The sequence below is a fragment of the Mercenaria mercenaria genome, chromosome 1, assembly GCF_021730395.1.
Source record: "Mercenaria mercenaria strain notata chromosome 1, MADL_Memer_1, whole genome shotgun sequence".
Taxonomy (NCBI): Eukaryota; Metazoa; Mollusca; class Bivalvia; order Venerida; family Veneridae; genus Mercenaria; species Mercenaria mercenaria.
Window position 1 is genome coordinate 42,423,950 of NC_069361.1, and position 23,718 is coordinate 42,447,667.

Consider the following 23,718-nt stretch of genomic DNA (forward strand, 5'->3'; position numbering starts at 1 on the left):
AAAATAAGTGCGCGACAACCGCTTTAATGACGTCATATTCGTAATGACGTCACTTATATAATGGCGTGATTACCGGCAAAATCGCAATGACTTCTTCGTTTTTGAATAAAATCTCATTATTTGACCACTCATTTTCTTAGAACAACACAATGATGATGGTTTCGTTGCAAAATTGCTTATGCTTTCGAGCATAAGGTCACATGATCAATTGACCGTATATCACTGGTCACATGATCAACTGACGGTATATCAAGAAAGATATACGGCACCCTGATATCGGGTCGAAAATACCGCAAGTGACAGGATAAACAGCTTTATTACGTCACTGTTGGCGCATTTCATTCATAGTCAGGTACCGGTACCGGATTAGCTCAACGTCTTAGGCTAATTCTAAATGTATTAGCGCAATATTATTTGTATATTTACCTCGGTCTAAAGATGAATTGCAAAATTTGAAGACAAAACAAATATTGGGAGAAAACTATTCACATATATTCGCATGTGCTTGTTCCTTCACGAACACCCTGAATAAACTTTGGTGAACAAATCGAGTACGACTTCACACTGTGCTAAATGCTGTACGTTCATGCATGTATATTTGATAGCTGTTTTTCTATACTTTGTTATGCAGAATATGTCAAATAACATTTCTGTTCAAGAGATAAATGTATTACCTACAGCAAATTAAAATATTTCGTTCGTTTTTCATACTATGAAGCTTATAATTCATGTTCATATTTTAATCACTAATGATTACGCCTGTGTTCGGACGCGGCTGAGTTGGACGTAATATCAGACTGAAATGAAATGAAAGTGATAATTACGCCACGAGTTGGACTAATGCCGATGTAAGAGAGCATTATGACGTGACGCCAATTATGACGTCAAATTGGCACATGACGTCATGCTCATTAGTATTCGAATAAATGAAGCCCAGCATAGTTGTTATCAAATGCTTCAATGAACGCAATGCAAGAGTGAAAATAATCGAGCCGCCGGCCTTAGTGTGGTTTGTCGTCTTATTGTTCCTTCTCTTGAGAAGGAATATTGTAGTTTGGTAATTCACACTTGACTGAGCTACTGATATCGAAAGCTGTTGTCATTACAAGCTGGCCAGTCAAACTCCGTGACCTTAGAAATAACCGCTGACGTTAAAACTATTCTTTCCTAATTGAGGCGACTCTCTGACTGAACGCGTCCATGGATTACATATTACAAAACCCGAGGATGGTTGACTGATTCTTTTATTTCCTCCATTCTTGAAGAACATAACATATGTACAAACAGATAGACATTATATCAGCAAATTTACATGTAAACAACTAAATATTATCGTTATCTTCAAATGCATGGTTAATATGTGAAAACAAAACCCATTGCGACCCTCTAATTATGTGCAGCAAATTCACGCATCGAATGATAACGGATTGACCGGGTCAATGTCTTATTGCCGTATTTACTCAACTGAAAGTGGTAACAGATTTAATTTGTGTTGGATTTAACAATTTATGTTAAATAATAACTAGCGTAAATACCTACTTGACATTTTTTGGCAGTATAAAACAGACATTGCAACCAAAATTTTACAAGATGATCGTTATATATTTATATAGATGTTCCCTAGAAGGAACTTTTGCTATACTTTAACTTGTTTAACACGGTTAATCGTTCAAATGCTTAGATATTAAACCACTCAGGCTAACACCATCGTGATTCAATTTCTGCGCATCTGTATTCTGAACCATGACCAATTAGACGACAAACCACTTGAAGGCCTTGATTATTTAAAGATTATTCGATGTACATTAATACACCGGACGTAGGCACTTATATAGTCTAATGATGAATGATCAATTAGTCAGTCACCATAAATACGGAAGAAAACTACAGTCGAAACAGTGACTAAATTCATGAAAATACCTATTATAACACTTTGTCTTAATAAATAATGTACTGAATCCTTGTACTCTGAAAAAACACAATTTTCAGTTTTGTGGTTTGCTTTTTTAACTAATATTTAATTATTACATGACTCCTTATATACAACGCCGGTCCATAGTTTTGGCCGGTCAATAGTTCAACATTAGATATTGCTTGTGAAAAAAATGAAAATATATTTCTGTTGTCCAGTAATAATAAATGTATTGAATGACTTGCCAGTCAATATTAAAAACTATTGACCTCCTTTTTTCACACCTCGGCTGATAGTTCTGACTATAACGTGGGGACTATCGGCAAAGTCCCATAGTCAAAATATTTCTTTTTTATCATTGCTGATGCCTGTTGAACAATTTTAAGGTACATGTTACCTATATGAACCCCAATTAACTTTGAAGTTTTGTTGTTAATCAAAAACTTTTCTTAAACCTGTTTTGTTACCGCATTGAAAATCCGACTAGAATAACGGGAAAACATTTTACAAGAAGAAAAATCTTCTATCTTGTTCAACAGACTGAACTCATATGAAAGAAAACCCTTGAAGTAAAGTACTACCATATTTCTAAGTGTATTGTAGACTTATCCCAAGTGTGCCTTGATTTCAACAAATGCCGCCATCAAAACTATATGGGTGCAATGAAAAGTTTTTTCTGGTCCAACAGTTGCAAGAGAAAAGATTTCTATCATTTTTACCTCACGTATCGCAGAAAATTCACCTCAGACCAAGAAACATTCTTTTCTCTCATCCGCTTTATTTTCACAAATGAATGTTTTTCTTGTGTGTGTATTTAATTTCAAACAAAATTGGAAAAAATGAACGCAACCAAGCAAAACTATAGTAGACTCAGCTTGACTAACCCTGTTTATAAATGGAAATGAAATATGGAACACTCCAAAGGTATAAGCAGAATTCTATTTTAGTAACTTCATGATCCCAAAGGACCGGAAAATATAACAACAATTAATCCAAGTATTTTGTGCTTGGGTATATTACAACTAGGGCTCAAAACCGTGTCAAATTAGACGATGAAACACGCAAAGGCCATGCTTATTTGATAATGCTACAAAACACGCTCGCTGCTTAAATTTTAACATTCTCCCCATTATGAAACTAGTATATATTCCAAGTTAGAAAATTGAAAAGAATGTAGAATATTAACAACAGATTATAGCACAGAAATGTGCATAATTATGCCTGAAAGCAGGACATAGAAGTGTATACTTGCAACTGATTATAGTGTAGAACCGTTATTTGTTGCTGAATATCTGAGAGTGTATATATAGGATATAGCAATGTGTATATTAACAGCTCTATATATATTGGAAAAAATTATATTTACAACTGAATACAGGATTGACAAATGTATATTTACAACTTTAATGTAGTATAGAATAGCATTATCAATAGCTGAATAGCCAGAGAGAAATTCAGCCTGTATCAATATGCTACAATCTACTGTACAGTTGCAGTATTAGTATAACAATTTTATGTTTATGACATTTAAGTTTCATTAAGTCGATATAACAAATTTGATTGTTTAGCTACAAACTTTTCTGTAGCTAGTTTGATGATAGATTCACCAAGACTTTCCCATTCTGGAATAAGTGTATACTCTCCCTCGTTTTCTACCAGTTTGGCTCTTGTTAACCTGTTGAAAAGAGTAAGTAACAATTTTGGCATTAGACTTAATTTTACCGTCTCTTTAAAAATCAAAATGATAGGTTTGTCCATTTCATAAGCTTCTCTCAGTTCCATTTCACACCAATGACTTTCACAGAACGATTTTGAAATAACAAATACAAGTACGCAGGAGTTGGAAATGCAGCGTAAAATTTCATTAACTATTGGTCGTCCCAAACAAAAGTTTTTATCCCCAGTACAAATGATTTCACGCTTACAACGACACTTTCTAGTTAAAACAATGTTTAAATTGGCATGAATGATATCAAGAGCACACATTTCATCTTCACTTGAATACGAGATCTGACACAAATATTGTTCTGTCAAGACGCCCCTCTGAAAATCTTTCAAAAAGAGTTTCTGCTCACATTTCACTTTTTGTAATCTCTTCCGCCTTAATATAACCTTTGTTAAAAGAATTGCCACTGCAATGAATATAACACTTGCAACTGATGCACATATTATTACAGTTGCTCTGTAACACGAAAACTTCGCAAGGTAAAACGAATCTTCGTTGATTTCTGTTTCTTTATTTTCCATTTTACATAGATATTTTCTTCCAGTGTGTTGTTGAACAAAAGTAATTATCCATTCCATAAATTTGACACTTTCGCAACTACATATAAATGGGTTTTCTGCCATTTCAATGACAGTTGAATGGTTACTTCCGGCGGAAGCTCGTGTTTTTAAAAACAACTGCAGGTCTGCTAACGCCTTGCCGTCTAGGAATTTTATACGATTACGAGCAATATTTAGTGATTTGAGCATCTTCAGATATTTCAAATTAAACTCGATAGTCGTTAATTTATTGTCTGCTAAATCAATTATCTCTAAGGCGGCATTATTTCTAAATATATCCTGCGGCAAGTGTGAAAGTTTATTCTCAGCAATATTAAAATACTTAAGAATGGTGAAAGTCTCCAACAGATCGTTGAATTCTGGTAAATACTCCATTTGAAACAGTTCATTTGATTTCAAATTTAAAATTTCCAGTGACTTTGCAGATTTGGTTGCCAGTGGAGACACGTATGTTATTTTATTATAAGAGAAATCAATTTCATAAACTTCATTATGAAGTGGTAAATAAAATGTCATATTGAAGATTTGTATTTTATTCTGTTTAAAATGCCACTTTTTCAGATTGAAACGACAATCTGAGATATTCAGTAATGTATTGTTTATTATGACCGGAAGTCGAAATAGTGCATTTGCATATAGGTTTTCAATACGTAAGAAGAGTATTTGTATTAACGCATGGCTTAATTCACTACACTTTCTTATCGTTTTGTTATTCAGAAAATCATTATGTGGCAGGAAAAACTGCACAGGAATTGAAGATATATTCAGTGTTTTGAGATCTTGAAGAAAAGAGGAAACCATATCATAGAATTTGTGTATACCAAATTCGTTAAATGGAATCATTGTTGTTTGAGAAATATCAAGTGCCTTTAGAAATGTCGGTTTCATCTGCCACGGTTGGGGAGGCTTCATTTTGAAGACCGTTTTCCGTAAACACAAGTTGCCAACTTTCATCTTTTGAAGAAGTTTATAGAATGAGCTACTTATATTCAAATAACCACCGGTTGCACTAGAGACATCATTTAAAGACACAGTTCCCACTGTAAGATTAACATGAAATAGAGCTTCCAAGAGGTTATTAATTTTTAGATACCTGCACACTGAAAATTGTAGTACTTTCAGGTGTGTAACACCAAGAAATGTGTCCGCCTTGAATGTTGTTATCTTGTCCCCGTGCATTCGAAGTTCTTTTAATTCATACAGTGGACTAAAGCACATACTACCAAACTGAACACTGATATGGCCGTACGTTTCTAAAAACTGTGCAGTTATGTCTAAAACTTTTACATTTCGCCAGCTCTTGTGAGCAAAGGAGGAAACACTGAAGTATATATCTGTCGCAAATATGTTTATATACACACGTGTCATGTTTGGAGGCAGATTTACAGGGACTAAATTGTCACAGATTGTGGTGTCTTTATCAGATGTGACACATGCCTGCAGTGACATCTTCAGGCAGAATATAGCCAGAAATACAAGCACCGTGAACATTTTGTATGTTGTAATTCCGAACGCCATCCTTTGTTAGACGTCTTTTCTGTTATCCTTAAAAAGAAAATATGTGTTTAACACTCATGCTTTTGCAAATTCATTTAAAAGAATATGTCTAGAAAATTAAAAGAACACTAACAAGATCTGATCAAAACAAAGCTGGAGAATCATGCCTGTGTTTATTTACATTTACTCATTAGAAACATATTCATATCCGTTAGTGTCTTAAATATTAAGCAAATGACAATTCACGTTCATAAAGTTAGAAATGTTCCATTGAAATGAAATATATATGACAAACCATCATAGTTGTTTAGAAAAAAATGTGGAACTTTTCTTGCCATCATTAGCGATCATGTGACTACTGGTTCAATGTCAGTGTATAATAGACATGGTTATTAAATTTAAACTAAAGATTATTCGTCCTGAAAATCAAACATGAGAATTCTGAGCACAGGTCACAGTGTGTTTCGGCTAGAATTGTGTTAACCTTTTTCCCTTTAATAACTTTCAGTACTGTATATAGATAATCAGATTATAGATTCAAATAAGATATTTTAGATGAACTTTTGCAGTTCAAATATATAGTATTCTTAATCAATTAACAATACTATTTTATTTATTGTATAAGAATTTGGGTCAGGTGAAAGGGTCTTAAATGATATTAACAATAACAGTTTTATGACAATATAAAAATATTATAGTAAATAAAAACAGTTCTTGTTCCTTCTCAACAATCTTTTGAATAACAATTAGACTTATTCTTTTTATTCTACAAGAAGGCAGTAGATATACAAGAGGTGTAAGATGAGGCAGTACGCTTAACTTTTCGGAAGCTTGATAGTAAAATATGACTTATCTGAGGAAACTGGAGCTATTATTCGTATAATCAATACCCCCGGTGTGGATTATGATTTTGGACAAACAAAGTTTGTGTCAAAACCAGTTTTCATTAACAGAGATAGCGTGATTGTGCATGAAAATTTCCTAGTAAAATACGGAGATTATACCTAGAATATTTCTGCCAGAGATAGTATGTAAGTGCATGAAATTTAACTGGATTTTCCTAGTAAAATACGGACGTTATTCATGGAATATTTCTGCCAGAGATATGTACCTTGTGTCATATGATGTGGATGATGATGCGGAACAACTATTTTAGGTATGAATCAAATCGATAACAGAGATAAAGTGAAAGTGCAACTGTTTCCTGAAATTCTAAGTTAAAAGGGGACATAATTCATGCAATATTGATACGAGAGTTATGCCTCTTATGTCGCGGGTGATATTGGAAATGATGTCGAAACATGTTTTAAGTTTGAATAAAATATATTTAGTTATAATGTTATAATAGAGGGTGAAAGTGCATGAAAGCTTTAACTTAAAATTATAAATTAACGGGCGATGTAATTTATGGAATATTTGTGCAAATCTTATAAACTTGTGTCAAATAATACATGTAGTTACGCGGAACAACTAATTTGGATCAAATCAATTTAGTAATCACTAGCAGCAAATAGAATGACTTTCCATTTACTTTGTATAATGAAGCTAGTTAGTCATATTATCAGGCTTGCCTTAAAAGTTTACAGATGATATGATAACTTTTGAAAACAGAAACCACTATCTTAAGCTTCTAAAAATACTGTGTTCATTATTTAAACTGACATAACAAAAGATGAAAATAGAACGTAATATGTGCAAACAATACTTTTTCCTCAATTTAAACAAAGCAAAACATACCTTTCTCATATACAATAAAAGGTGACATGGAAACATTCTTTCCAGTGACAAACTCGCAAAATATAATTCAACAATCATTAATTCAACGAAAATTCTAATCCCAATGTAGATCTATATAAATTTAACAAATATCAGTCCACATCATATACTCATTCACTGAGACAATTTACATGTGATCTAATTAACTATTAACAGGCAACTTACACCAATTGTTTCTCAACATGTTTTAGTGTCTACGTCCGCACAGGAAATTATATGTACACAATATGCAGATGTTGAACCAGTACGAATGAGCAGTATAATCCGGGCCTGTACATAAACCAGCACGGAAAGTAATTTTATTTGAGTTAGTGGATTGTTGTGAAATATGCACGCTAGGCGTGTGGTGATTTACAAGTTCGTATACATTCCTTAACTATAATAATTTACAATACGAACTGGTATCCTCGCGGATCTCACATATGGGAAACTCAACTGTTCTGAACTTAATGCACATCTCTATAAAATTCATTATATCCTTGAGTTAACTTTCAGAGAGAGAAGATTTAGCTTCTCTGTCGGTCCCAATCAGATTAAAAGACTAAAATGTTAATGCTGATTTGTGAGACATGATAACAGAGATTTGAGCATATATGCAAATGTTGAACAAGTACGAATGTGTAATATAATTCGGGTTTGATATAAAGCAGCGTCGAAACGGCTAGTGGACTTGTTGTGAAATGAGCCGTGCCATGGGAAAACCAACATAGTGGGTTTGCGACCAGCATGGATCCAGACCAGCCTGCGCATCCGCGCAGTCTGGTCAGGATCCATGCTGTTTGCTAACGGTTTCTCTAATTGCAGTAGGCTTTAAAAGCGAACAGCATGGATCCTGACCAGACTGCGCGGATACGCAGGCTGGTCTGGATCCATGCTGGTCGCAAACCCACTATGTTGGTTTTCTCATGGCACGGCTCAAATATCCTCGTTTGTGTCGTAGTTTGTCTGATATAGTGGTGGTGATTTGTTCGTATAGATTTTCTCTACCTATATATCCAAAATGTATTATTGTTCAATCGGGGTAAAAAGATTGAAGAAAATGCATTTTTGGTATTACATAGTTTAATTGTTAACAATCTCAACCGGTTTCACCATTAGTATGACGCTATAGAAATATAGAAAGAAATCAAAGGAAATGCTGCTTGTGTACTTTAAACGACATCGAAGATGAATATCATTTTATTTTAATTTGTCCATTATATAGCGATTTAAGAAAGACATATATACAAAGATATTTCTATACAGCTCCCAGTATGTACAAGTTTACTGTTTTACTCAACTCGGATAGAAAGTCAGTGTTAAATAAATTAGCTACGTTTTGTACTAAAGGTTTTAAACTTAGAAATGATGTACTTAACGTATTCCAAGTTAAACACTCTCATACATTGCATGTACGTTTTTGTTTACCTTCATGTTCTTATCATAATATTCCATATATAGTCTGTAAAACTGTAAATGTATATTGTGATCATCATCTATAACGATGAGCTGTAAATGCTTAACGAAATATTTACATTCGCCCTATTCTTTTCCATTGAAAATTATGACGTTCATTTCGTATGAACAGCAAAAGGAAAGGCGCGCAATTTACGTCATCGCTGCTCGGTGATAACTGACCGCTGTTTTGACGACATCCGCGTATAGTCAGGGAGAACGTTCCTTAGATGACGTCACAGTGGAAGCTAACATGAATATTTACGACGACTTTTACGACAAACTAAATGTGTTTGTATATCCATTCTTCTGCAAAAAAAATCATGAACCTGCCTCCGATCTGATGCTTAATGGTTTAATAATGCAGAAATAATGAATAAATTGCTGCAGAAACGCTTCGAAACATTGTTGCCTTAAAATGACGTCATTGGCGTCATGACGTTACGTGTCAAAATTAATAGATTTTATTTTGAAAGTACGTAATTCTGTGCATTTTCTTTATTTGAACTATTTTTAAACGACCATTTTTTGTTGAAATATTTTTATGAGTCTTTCGCTCTGAATAATTATCAGAGATGTCCGCATAAAAGCTCGTGAAAAATACATAAATGACCTTGAACAATACACTAGAAGAAACAATATACGGATTTAATGTCTAGAAGACAAAGATAAGAACGAGAGTGTCAAAGCTACCTGCAAACAGGTTATAAGCAAGCTCAACGCGAAACTGAGCGTGCAAATTTTACCGGGAGATATTGATATCGCCCATAGGCTGGGAAAGTTTGATACCAAATCAAATCATCCCGTAATTTGTGAATTTGTCTATTGGATAACTAAAATGAAAGTTCTCAAAGCACGTCGGGAGCTGAGAGGATCCCAAATCGTCGTAAGGGAAGATCTCACGTTTAAAAACGCAAAACATCTCGAAACATTGTCGGCACGGGATGGAATTTCTAACGTGTGATCAGACAAGGGAAAGATCATTGCACTTTTACTAGACGGGCGCAAAATGAGATTCGACATTAATACAGACATTTCGAAGTCTCTTATTCCTAAAGAAGAACTTTCTAAGTTGTTGGCAGCAAAGAAACAGAAGAGTAGAACGTATTTTTTTTTCACCACGTGTTTGACGGCGCATGTATTATGGAAAACAGCGTACCATGTGACATTGTGCGGAGCCTGTGTTGGCTCCTGATTGGTTAAACCTGAACATGTGATTTCTCACATTTGCAAAACTCACTGAACATGTAATTTTTTTATTTGCAAAACTTACTCTGATTGGATAACCTATATAAGATGATATAATTTAGGTCCCAGAATTCCAAGCTCTCATATTTCCATCATAATTCACACATGGTTTGATAGTTATGAAATTAATAACTGAAGTTTTCGATATGAATGCATTCTTTTTAGTCTATGCATTTTACGCAAGTTATTATATTTTGATATAAGCTTTAAGCTTAAGGCAAGATTAATGGAAGTGATGATTTTACAGGTAAATGACAGGCTTGTTATTGATACATAGTAGTTTTCGGATGATTTCGGATAGCGGATGATTTCAGTTCAGATATGTTGCCAACTAAGTGTGTACATGTCTAATATTTTGGTTATGTCTTCGCATATAGTATACTTGTATACAGGTATATACACTCTTCCTGTTGACAACTTTAAACTGGTTATTTTTACGGATGGAAGTTAATTTGCACATGGTACTGTAACAGTGTATTTTTCCTTATCTATTTGTACCAGGAAAATCGGTTTTGTAACCGTGTAATCTGTAATACAGAAGTATCCATTTCTTTCATTTTAAACAATAATTCAAATGATATTTGAGATGTCTCTTTTCTTTTCATTTTTGATTCCTGTTCTATAACCGAGATCAAGGAAGTACACTTATGTGGATAGTTTTTTGCCTAGATCTAATGCACTTTTCTCAAGGTGATATGGTATTGTGTGGTTTTCAACTTTGAGGGACTGACAGGCACTGAATCTGTTTCTCTTCTGTTGCAGTTAAACTATGGTTGATCTTATATCTTTCGCGTCTATGAATGTGCAGGGTCTCGGAGACAAACAAAAGAGAAAAGATGTCTTAAATTACTTGAAAACTAAGAAATACAGTGTCTATTTCTTACAAGATACTCATTTTACAGATAAAGAAAGTAACTATATTAGGGGTCAGTGGGGTTTTGAATGGGTTTTTTAATAACTACAGTAGTAATTCCTGAGGAGTAGCACATTTTTATAAATAACACTTTTGAGTTTAGCTTTAAATATATTGAGAAATATTTTAATGGTAATTTACCCATATTACATTGTAAAGTCAATAACATTCATTTTTCTCTTTTATGTTTGTATGGTCCGAATAATGATGAACCTAATTTTTACAGATTTTTAACTGAAAAAGTCTCATCACAAGAAAATATTTGTATAATCGGGGGTGACTTCAATTTGGTGATGAACCCTGACATAGATTGTTATAATTATGTGCGTATGAATAATCCAAATGCAAGAAATGAGGTAATGCATTTATTGGTAGAATGTGACGTCATTGACTGCTGGCGTGATCAACATCTAGAACTACAACAATACACTTGGTTTAAGAAAAATCCTGTGAAAAATGCTAGGCTGGATTTTTTTCTAATATCAAGTTACTTGTATACAGATGTCATAGATACTGCAATACTTCCTGGGTATAGAACTGACCAGTCTTTAATAGTAATGAAAATTCAGCTAAATAAATTCAAAAAAGGCAATAGTTATTGGAAATTCAATGATTCTCTTCTAAAAGATTCAGAGTATGTTCTACAAATTAAACAAGTTATTTCACAAATTAGATTACAATATGCTTGCAGTATTCAAGAAGTTAACAGACCTGTTGAAGATATCCCTGATAAAGATATTATTTTTACAATAAATGACCAATTATTTTTGACACTTTGCTTATGCAGATAAAAGGTAAATCAATTGCATAATCTGCTTACAAAAAACAACAGAGAACAAGAAATACAAAAAGAATTGGAAACTTTGAATAGGTCGCAGACAGAAAACTATGAATTATTAATCGAGCAAAAGAAAACGGAGCTAAAAGAAATTAGGAAAAAGAAATTAGAAGGTTCATTGATAAGATCAAGAGCAAAATGGATTCTGGAGGGCGAGAAACCTAGTAAATACTTCTGTAATCTAGAAAACCGAAATTTTGTATCTAAAGTGATGAATAGATTATTTTCAAAAACAGGCACTTTATTGCAGGATCAAAATGATATTTTAAGGACGCTCGCTACAGTTTCGTAATTTTTTTCTCAATAATAGATTTTGATGAAATGTTTTGTATTAAAAGATCATGTTATGATGTATTAAAAAATGAAATAAAAATACTAGATCACCAGCTGTTTCAATTTAATTTGCCCCTAGATATGGTGCTATTTTAAACATTTTTCAAAATTTCTGTAATCCTAAAATATATTTCAGTAAAGTACAATAATCAGCATAAATTTGATTATCTAAGCATTTTTATAACGGAAAACAATATTATCTATTTGAAACATGCTCAGGGAAATCAAAGGAACATGATTTTCTAAAGAAAGGAATACTTGTTCAGCAGACCCAAGGGCTATTTTTGCATATTTTTGTCAGTTTTAAGTTGGTACTTTTGCTATTTTATCGAGTTTCACATAATAGAATTTAAACAAACTCTGCACATACCTTTGGTTATGTCTACCTAATCTAAAACAAAAAGTAAATTGATAGGTCACCATATTAGATACTTACCCTAAACTTTAGTCAGTATATTATACATTTTGTACATTAAATGCATGCGAACATACAATAATTTGCGAATTTTTGCCGTACGCGACATTAGATAATCACTTCCGGGCATGCGCAGGAGACCGTACCAGCTCTGCAGTGAGCTATGACACGGTGTTGGGGGTAAATATCGTCTCGTCCGGAAAAACTGTAGCGAGTGCCTTTAAAAGAAACTTTTAACCATTACAAAACTTTGTACGCCTTTAAAGAAACTAAAGATGTTAATCTGAATAGGTTGTTCGCAAATATAAACGTTCCACGATTATCTGAAATAGAGAAACATTCATTACAAGGTCATTTGACATACAAAGAAATGCTTGAAAGTCTAAAGAAAATGCGAAATTTTTCTGCTCCGGGAAATTCTAGCTTTACAGTATCGTTTTATAAATTTTTCTGGCCTGACATTGGTCACTTTTTAGTAAGGTCAATAAACCATGGGTTTAATGTAGGGGAATTATCAATATCTCAGAAATTAGGTGTCATAACATGAATACCGAAAGGGGATAAAGATAAGTCTTTTCTTAAAAACTGGCGCCCTATCTCTCTTTTAAATGTAAGATAAAAGATAGCCTCAGCATCTGTGGTTAATCGAATGAAAAAAGTTTTAAATTCAATTATAAGTGAAGACCAGAATGGTTTTATTCCAGGACGCTTCATTGGAGATAATGTGAGAATAATATATGATGTTATGTTTTATGCCGACGATACATCAGTTATGTTAGATGGTACAGAAAAATCATTAAATAACACAATGCGCGTTTTAAAATTTTATGCTAGTATTAATGTCGACAAAACTAAGGCTATATGGATAGGATCAAAAAGGAATAGCGATGAAGTTATCTGCCCTGATCTTGGTCTAAATTGGGAAAGGTGCAGCTTTAAACTATTAGGTGTGACTTTCTCAGTTAATTTAAGAGAGATTACTGACTTGAATTATAATCCTGAAATAAGAGAAATCAAGTCCCTTTTTTCTACTTGGTCCAAAAGAATTTTAACACCAATAGGGGAAAATATTGTAATAAAAATCTAGCACTTCCAAAACTAAATCACCTTATTATTGGTTTACCTATCCCCAAAAAGGAAACAATAAAAAGAGCTACAGAATTTATTTTTTAGTTTCATATGGAATAAAAGTCCAGATAAAATTAAAAGGGAGGTAATAACACAGGATATTGAAAGTGGAGGTCTCCGTGTTATTAATGTTGAAAACTTTAACATAGCTTTGAAACTAACATGGTTAAGAAGATTTTATAAACAAAACTCAAAATATTTTAGACTAGTAAAGGAGATATGCCCCTTTGTATCTAACTTGGGTAAACTTGGAAACGAATATATAAAACAAAAGACTAATTTAATTCAAAATGAGTTCTGGAGAGATATATGGAAGTGGGTATTATTGAAAAGAAACAGATTAATACATGGTCTGAGTTTTTATCAAAATCAGTATGGAATAATACTAAATTCAAATTAGGGGTAAAATTCTTGAAAACCAGCATATATTGGACAAAGGGGCCTTCTTGGTTAACGAATTTATGAAAGTAAATGTAAACTTATACTCTTTTGAAGAATTTCAAGAAGTATACAATACAAGGACAAATTTTCTGGATTATAATAACATAATTTTCTCCATACGATCATATCTAGATAGCCTCTGTATTCCTCATCAGGGCACTAACCAAAAAAATCCTCTGCAACCCCTGCCTATAGCAATAATAAACTTTGGAGTTAAGGGCTGTAGGAAAATTTTGACTCTTTATAGCAAACCAAGCCAGCCTTCTTCGCAACATAAGTGGACACAAAATTAAATCTAACAAACCCAATCTGGAAAAATATCTATAAACTGCCTTTTAAGAGCACAAAGGACTCAAAACTGCAGTGGTTTCAGTTTAGGATTAATCACAGAATTGTAGGTACAAACTATTTATTACAAAAAATGGGCATGGTTAATAGCAATTTATGTCCTTTTTGTGCTCAAGAAGCAGACACATTAGTACACTTATTTTGGGGTTGTGACATTATACATGGTTTCTGGTTGAATGTGCAGTCATGGACAAATAGATTTTGTGGAGAAAACACGATTGTTTTTACCAAAAGTGACGTTTTTTGTTAGGTAACATAGCTTATCAACCAGTTTTAAATAGTATTCTTATAACAATCAAATTGTATATATATCATTGCAAATTGAATGCTCATGTTCCTGAATTGAATGTTCTAAAGAAATAAAATACATCACTGTTTCATACTGAGAGATACAACGCAGTAAATTCAGGTAGAGTGGATAGATTTAATAAAATGTGAAGGAAATTTGCTTGTCAGTACCAATCTGTAGAAACACAAATTTTAAATAAACTTCTATTGATATCTTTCTCAAAGATACCACCACCTTGTAGATACAATATTTCTTTTGTATTGCAGTCTAAAGCGTTATTTTTTTCTCACCCGGTCTCTTCTCTGTATTTCAACGCAACTGAATCAAGGGAAGTAACCCAAACATGGTTTTTTCACATTCCATGTAGAATTATCTTTCATTGGTTACTATTTGCTTCATTACGCATTGGCACAGCTGAATCAATGTTTATTCTCATCTAGTATGCAACTTATATTATCTTGATGTGAAGTTGTATTTAGATTTGTAACATAATCTGGTGGATTGTTTTCTCAACACAAACTTTTTTGCTGTCACCAAGTTCTACCAGTGACTATAATTAACTACTTAATGAGCTAACATCGTGCAAGGAATTGTTTTCCTTTTTTTCCCTGCCTTATCTATTCAAACATTGAAAATTTGATATCGTGATAGTTGCTTTTTCAACATAGAAAATTTGATATCGTGATGAAAACTATAACAGTCAACAGCTAATAGAGCCGTGTTCAATTGAGAAAATTATTGACGATTTATTGTATGAGCTTAGCCAATGAAAGGTGTGGCAGAGTGACTTACTAGAAGTCATGAATTTTACTGTAGCGTCTTTCCTTTGTTTCGCATAGTATCTGATGTGTATGTCTTGTGAATATGATATAATTAATATCCTGTGAAATATGAGAACTAGAAAAATAAATTATCAAAAAGATACTTTGCTTCTTTTATGTAATTACAGTCAAACCCGTGTTAAAGACCACCTCTGAACACAGACCATTTTTCTCTAAAGACCATATGATTTGTTTCCCGTTTTAACATATACAGTGTATTTTAACCTGTGAATAAAGACCACCTCCCAATAAAGACCATATTTTGGCTCTCCCGAGGGTGGTCTTTATATACACGTTTGACTGTATGTTGAAATGTTATGCGGAATGTAAGAAAATGGATGATGGTAACTGATTTATTGGGAATATAGGTGGGTGAAAGGTTACCCATTACGGCAATTTTCAAACAGAATTTGGGAAGTTTGATTTGTAATACCTATTATCCAGTTTCCGTTGATAATTTGTTATTTATATACTAAAACTTAGCTCTAAAATTGTTCAAATTTCAGTAGAAATTTGTGGTTTCTTGAATTAAATTGATGTTACCGTGGAAACGAAGTGACCTATATAATCTAAATGTAAAATTCAAAAGCTTTGACACTGGTCTATTCAAGGAACACAGCTTCGGGGTTTTATTTGCATTTCAACAATATCCATTAGAATAATAGCAGCATACAGAACGATTTTTCCATAAACATATCAGACGAGGGGTACTGCTCTAGGTATTTAAAGCTGTGAAATTTGATTAAATAAATGCAAATAAAACAAAAATATTACTTACGTTAGAAACAAGATGTTTTAAAGCAACATTAACATTTAAAGATAATTCTATTTAATATTTTTAATAAGAAATTACGATAAAAAGCAAGATATCAGCTATTTTAAACATCTCTGTGGCCATGGTTACTATAAACTTTACGAAAAAATAGGGTACCATGTAAAGTGCTTGGTATCTTGCTAATTATATTACCCAAATATTCAATTTTGTCTTTAATAGAACTGCACTGAAGCCGTCGAAATCTCCGTTTTCATACATAGTTTTTTTTTTTAAATGGAAGAAAATGCGTTACCATGGAAACACGAGTCCCGCGATATATACATTTTAAGCTTATATTAGAAAGCTACCGCGCAAACTAGTAAAAATATCAATTATGCAGACTTCTACGGATAACAATGGAACCAAAATACACTGAAAAGTGTTAAATATCCGTATTTTCTTTTTTCTTTCAATACAAAAAGCCTTTGGAGGGTCATGTACTTCAAACCTGGAAAAAAACTGTATTTGGAGGGACAGAGATAAACGGAATTGTAGCAGTTAAAACATTAAATTACACGAAATAAAAAAAATGCTACGGTTCAATTAATTTACCCTGTTTTCAAGGTAACCTACCTCCTTAAATATGAAATAAGGCACAAATTACGTAATTTTAGGCTCTGCAAAAAAAAATCAATGTCATTTTGCATTCAGCGACGGTTTAAAAGTTTGATGAAATATGTTTCCTTTATCTCCCGAAGAGCAGAAATATTTTCTTTCGGGTTATAAAATGGAAATGTAGAATTTCGGTATACAATTTTTTTAACATCTTTACAACCAGAGCAGCGTATCACATATACCATATTCTTAATTTCTCAAGTTGCTGAAATTTTTTAAAGATTTGCCGTTTTTGAATGCATTTGTGTTCCCTTCTAGACGATGAGGGCATAAACCACAGTTCCTTCTGCGATATTTCTTAATTCGGTATGCTTGTTTTTCGCCGTCAAATTTTGCGCGTGTTATTATTTTCTTTAGTTTAGCTGGTGATTAATTTGTGTTTGTCTGTAAGTTCTATTTTCTCATCTGTTTTTTTTTAATTGGTAGATTATATTTGATGACGCTGAAACATTCTGCATTTCTCGGGCAGTGTGTTGAAATGAATAAAATCTCTTTCTTTTACTTGTCTTAATACACCTTTTCTAATTTGTTGCGCCATTTTAACAAGTGACAAAGGGTAACTGCGAAGTATAAAATATTTTCTAAGTATCACGTTGGGATGTATTTGAAACAATTGCACATATCCTTCTTGCAAAACAAAACGGAAGATTTTCTTTTGTGTGTTTTCGGTGACAAGAATTAAATATGAGATATTATTTGCTGTCCATTGGTTCATAGTTAACATATGTTTCTAAGCAAGTGCCTGATCGTATTACGAAAACATCCAAAACGGATAATTCAATGCTGCTTTTCTCCATCGTCCATTTTAGAGTTTCATTGAGATTGTTGAACAGTTTTTCCAGAATGTCTGTCTAGGTTTTCAGTAGAACGCGTCCATAAAATGAAGATATCATCCAACAATCGTTTCCAGTGATCTTTGAGATAATTTTTGAAATGAGTACTAAATTCAGAAGAAATGTCATTATATAATTTGTTTTCAAGAGAGCTTATAACTAGTGTAGCACAGACTGGTGCAAATATTGTCCCCATTGCCGTACCTTTTATTGAACTTTAGTACTTGCCATTAATATAGAATGCATTATGCATACGTATTCATTTTGCTCCGTGATGAATTCCTTATTAACACGTGAGGTATTTCTTTTATATCTAGCTTTAACCAGTGAGCAATGTCTTCAGTCTTAACACATGCAGTATATCAGAATATAGAGATTCAGCATCAAAAGGCACTTGAATTGGTCTTGCATAATCCTCTCGGAAAGGAGTTTAGAAAATCTGTACTATCACGTAAATAGCTAGGAATTTATTTTGTAAATGATCTTCGTAAAATATCTAAAACATTACTGACTTAAAACATATTCTGTTTTGGCATTTTACACAACTCTCTTATTTGTTCAATTTTATGGAGCTTTGGTAGACCGTAAAAGTTATTTCTCTTTACCTTTGGGGGTAATCTGTTTCCTCATCTGGAAGGCAGTCTTGAAATTCAATGATCCGTTTTTGTTTGTTGTTTATATTTGTCTTTCATTCTGTCAGATTTGGAAGGGTCACCTTTAAGTTTATCATAGTAAGCCGGATCATCTAGTATTGTTATAACCATTTGTTTATAGTGTTCTTTGTCTTCTTTTATCAGCTTCCTTTATTAATCCCCCGCCACGAGTGGTGGGGTTATAGAAATGGTCTTCGTCCGTCAGTCCGTAACAATTGTGTCCGCTCAATATAACTTAAACCTCTTGAAAGATTTTCATGAAACTTGGGTCAAATGATTATCTTATCAAGACACCGTGCAGAACTTATAGGTCAGCCATGTCGGTTCAAGATCAAGGACACAACTCAAGGTCAAAGGTGTGAGCCTTCGATTTTGTGTCCGCTCTGTATCTCCTAAAACCCTTAAAGAATTTTCAAGAAACTTGGGTCAAATGATAACCTCATCAAGACAATGTGCTAAAATTATGTGTCAGCCATGTCGACTCAAGGTCAAGGTCACAACTCACGAACAAAGATTTGAGCCTTCCATTTCTTGTCCTCCCTGTATCTCCTAAACCCCTTGAAGGATTTTCATGAAACTTGAGTCAAATGATCATCTCATCAAGACGATGTGCAGAACTTATGAGCCAACGTCAAGGACACAAGGTCAAAGGTTTGAACCTTCCATTTTGTGTCCGTTCTGTATCTCCTAAACCCCTTGAAGAATATGACTTGACTGTAATATTCCTCTTGTCAAGACGATGTGCAGAACTCACAATTCATCCATGCTAGATCAAGGTCAAGGTCACAACTCAAATGTTTGAGCCTTAAATTTCCTGTCCCTTCCTTTTCTGCTAAACCAATTGAAGGATTTTCTTGAAACTTTGGTCAAGTGTTCGCCTTTTTGAGATGGTTTGCAAAACCCATGAGTCAGCCATGCAGGCTCAAGGTCAAGGTCACTATAATATATACTTAACAACATCAATGCTTCCACCCAATACAATTAACCCTTTCACTATCCATAACAGCGGCAGGGGATATAGCTGTCTTTCAGACTGCCTTGTTATTATAGTATCATCACGTATCAAATTCTTAACAGCTTTTCTCTCAAGTTTTGATACATAAGATTTTTCATTTTGTTGATCACCGAACATTTATCAATGTTTTCTATAAATTTATCCAGAGATGCATTACTTCCTTTTTGGGGATGGGGGATAAATTCCGTTCCTTATAATTAATTAATCATCATCCTCTCGGCCTTCAAAAAAACTAAACGTAATCTTCTAGTAAAATCCTGAATGTCTGTTTCTAATTCTTCTGTATTTTGTTTCTCTGGAGTTGGGGTGAATTTTAAACCTTTCTTTAAAAGTTTATATTCATGATTTCATTATTTCTTAATGATATAATACTAACCTGAATATATCCTCCGCCTTTGGTTCGTCTGTTCTGTTAGGCAGACCTGTGAAAAAAATACTATTTCGTGTTTCTTCTCGTGGAGTGTAACGACTTTCCAACCTTCCAAAGTCATTATTATCATTCTCCTGAAGATCCATACCATACGTCAAAATAAAGCATACTACGAACTTGTGGTTTAATACAGTTATGCATATTTGAATATATAAGGTAGCATACATGCTTCAATACAAATATGCGGATAGATCTGACACACAAACGTTTATGACAGGCCTCGGATTGTAGCTGTTTAAGCTAATAACAACATAATATTAGATAGACAATATGTCCTGTACAACAAGTAAAATTCGTTATTGAGAAACACCTTTTACCTTTGTTTAACCACTGCTTCGTTTAACCATCGCTAAAAGGAACTTTTATTTAGTTCTGCGTTTTGGTTAATCTTTTCCAGTTTTTGTTCACAATTCGAACCTATCACAAATAGTTTTTTCCGCCTCCTTTACCTTAATATATAACGAGAACAAATGAACACTGCAAGACAGGTTGAGAAATTAATTTTCGTGCGAAACTAAAACATTACATATATATCTACTTAAGGTTGAGAATTAGGCCTTGAGAAACAAAACTCAAACAACACTAAATCATAGGAAGAAAGAGTTGTTTGACATGAAAATTGAACAGCATGTAAAACATGTATATTACATTACGAAACTAGTGTCAGTATACTGATAAAAACATTGAATTCCGGAAAAGGACTGCCTAAAGGGGCCCCACTTCCGGACAGTTAAACGCCTTTAAAAACTCACCATTTTTAAAGAATAGTCACACATGTTCGTTTTGATGCATTTGCAGTAGCGTGCGAGTGGTGAAATTTCGCATAACAATTAAGGTGGAACACGGTTTTCAGCAATTGTTTATCTTTATTTCTTTACAAATGGTATTCATTTTCAAAGGGAGACAACTTTTTCGGAATACTTTAAGTAAAAATGGCATTCATTTTCAAAGGGAGACAACTTTTCCCGATTATTTTAAGTAATCGTCGAGAAAAAGTTGTTTCCCTTTGAAAATGAATGCCATTTGTAAAGAAATAAAGATAAACAATTGCTGAAAACTGTGTTCCACCTTGTTATGTGAAATTTCACCACTCGCACGCTATTGCAAATGCATCAAAACGAACATGTGTAACAGCCCTTCGAAAATGGTGAGTTTTTAAAGGCGTTTGACTGTCCGGAAGTGGGGCCCCTATAGGCAGTCATTTTCTGGAATTCAATGTTTATATCAGTATACTGACACTTGTTTCGTAAAGTAATATACATCTTTTACATGCTGTTCAATTTTCATGTCAAACAAATCTTTCTTTCTATGATTTGGAGTTGTTTGATTTTTGTTTCTCAAGGCCTACTTCGTAACCTTAAAGTTTTGATAATGTAAAAAAATGACTTGCAGATCACTTAAGAGTCGACGTCTGAAGTACCAGTGTCTCTTTATATATTATATATCTCTGCTTATAAGTACTGACCTAAGGCAAGAGTTGTCATTGTTTGCGGATCACAACTTTAAATTAAGTATCAAAACCTCTGTAATTTATATTAACAGAACTATCTTAAATTTCACATGTGTAAAATCATTATTACACCCTAGGGAAATGTGATCAGGTTTGTGAAGCTCTCTAAGGATTCTATTACATAACATAATTTTTTATTTGTCAAATTTGGCAATAAAACTTACAGACAAGTAATTGGTATCCCGATGCGAACTAACTGCGTCCCATTCATTGCTGATTTATTCTTATACTGTTATGAACAAGATTTCATGCTTAGTTTGTCCACTGAGACACAATTTGAAATTATTGAAGCTTTTAATAGAACCTCGAGGTATCTTGATAATTTTTTAAATATGGACAACCTATATTTTTCAGAAATGGTGAAACACATTTACCCAAAAGAGTTACAGCTTTACAAGACTAATACTTCAGATTTAGAAGTGTCATTTTTGGACTTTTAACAATTGTGAATAATAATCTAGAAACGAAAACATATGATAAAAGAGACGATTTTGATTTTGAAATTGTCAACTTCTCCCACCCACCTAAATGGAGATGTACCTCGAGCAACATGATACACTGTCTATATTTCACAACTTATTCGTTTTACAAGAGCTTGCTCAAAGTTATTTTAAGAGGATTTTAATGATAGAAATCTTCATATCACCAAAAACTTATTACAACAAGGTTATCGTTATCATAAGCTACGGAAAGTTTTCAGTATTTTCTTACAGATCGTCCAAACTGTTAAAAAATACCTGGTATAATACTCGGAATACTATGGAGATGTAGTTTATAAAATTCCAAAAATTAAATATAGTTCTTTATATATAGTCCTTTTTTAATCAGATATTTGTAAAATGTGTTAAAAAGTTTATCAAAAGAGGATACGATGCGAAAAGCGTGAAGCACAGTGCATGTTTGGTGATTGACTCCTCTACAATTAATCGCTACGCTTTCCTATTTGATGGTGCGATGACTAACAAAGTGTAAGACTCCTTGATGCTTTTCTCCTAAATCCTACATAAAACGGACGGTGGGGGAAGTGGAATTTTGTCTTGCAGCTTTCTTAGTCATGCCCTTAAAAGCTTTTGGTGCTCTAACTTCAGACAAGTCGTTGAGTACATTGGTGTAATTATACCTTAGATTTATGTTTTACTTAATATAATCTGGCCTTTTTCAGCGGGGAAGGATTTTATATATATTGTGTTGTCTAACTTGTTGAAAATAGGATAGGTTCAAGGTTGGCATGCCCTAAACGCGTTTAAATCTCCCAGTTTCCTTTATATAGGTTACTGACCGTTCCAAGGCGGTTCCCCTATTTTCAACTTGTTTTCTGTCTGTCTTGTATTTTGCGTTGCTTATGTTGTCTTGTTTGTTGTTAGCATTTCTTTCCTCTTTCTCTTTAAAATCATGTTATCATTAAGACCACGCACTCGATACCCAAAAGCTAGAAGTCAGTTATACTTGTCTTCTGTTATTTCTTTTTCAAAGTGTAAATTTGTAAGTTTCCTTTTTATTGCTGGCCCTCCATGTTTTATTATGCCCCCCCCCCCCCCTCCCCCCTCTTCGAAGAAGGAGGGGTATATTGTTTTGCAGATGTCGGTCGGTCGGTCGGTCGGTCGGTCTGTATGTAGACCAATCCGTTTCCGGATGATAACTCAAGAACGCTTGGGCCTAGGATCATGGAAGTTGATAGAAAGGTTGGTCATCACCTACAGATGACCCCTATTGATTTTGAGGTCTGTATGTCAAAGGTCAAGGTCACAGTGACCCTGAACAGTTAAACGGTTTCCGGATGATAACTCAAGAACGCTAGGGCCTAGGATCATGAAAGTTGATAGGAAGGTTGGTCATCACCTGCAAATGATCTCTATTGATTTTGAGGTCAGTATGTCAAAGTTCAAGGTCACAGTGACGTGGAACAGTTAAATGGTTTCCGGATGATAACTCAAGATTGCTTGGGCCTAGGATCGTGAAAATTGATAGGGAGGTTGGTCATGACCAGCAAATGACCCTTATTGATTTTGAGGTCAGTAGGTCAAAGGTCAAGGTCACAGTGACCAGGAACAGTAAAACGGTTTCCCGGCGATAACTCAAGAACGCTTGGGCCTAGGATCAGGAAAATTGATAGGAAGATTGATCATGACCAGCAGATGACCTTTATTGATTTTGAGGTCATTTCGTCAA

At 33.7% G+C, this 23,718-nt stretch overlaps 1 protein-coding gene across 2 annotated transcripts; it reads right to left on the reverse strand.

Moving 5' to 3' along the window:
• Window positions 1–1,226: 1,226 nt before the first annotated feature.
• LOC123540855 (toll-like receptor 6) lies at window positions 1,227–7,769 on the reverse strand. Of its 2 annotated transcripts, none has more exons than XM_053545199.1 (2): window positions 7,637–7,769; window positions 1,227–5,743 (listed from the first exon to the last, which is right to left on the reverse strand). In XM_053545199.1, exon 2 carries the CDS (start codon window positions 5,714–5,716, stop codon window positions 3,440–3,442), a length of 2,277 nt encoding a protein of 758 aa, XP_053401174.1. In that variant the 5' UTR covers window positions 5,717–5,743; window positions 7,637–7,769; the 3' UTR covers window positions 1,227–3,439. The 2 variants fall into 2 exon arrangements, with proteins under 2 accessions (XP_053401174.1, XP_045182126.2); XM_045326191.2 differs by lacking the exon at window positions 7,637–7,769 and adding an exon at window positions 7,433–7,627.
• Between the last annotated feature and the right edge of the window lie 15,949 nt (window positions 7,770–23,718).

What these genes read in the sequence shown, in the direction of transcription:
- LOC123540855 (XM_053545199.1), bottom strand. Translation starts at nt 5,716, where the DNA reads ATGGCGTTCGGAATTACAACATACAAAATGTTCACGGTGCTTGTATTT.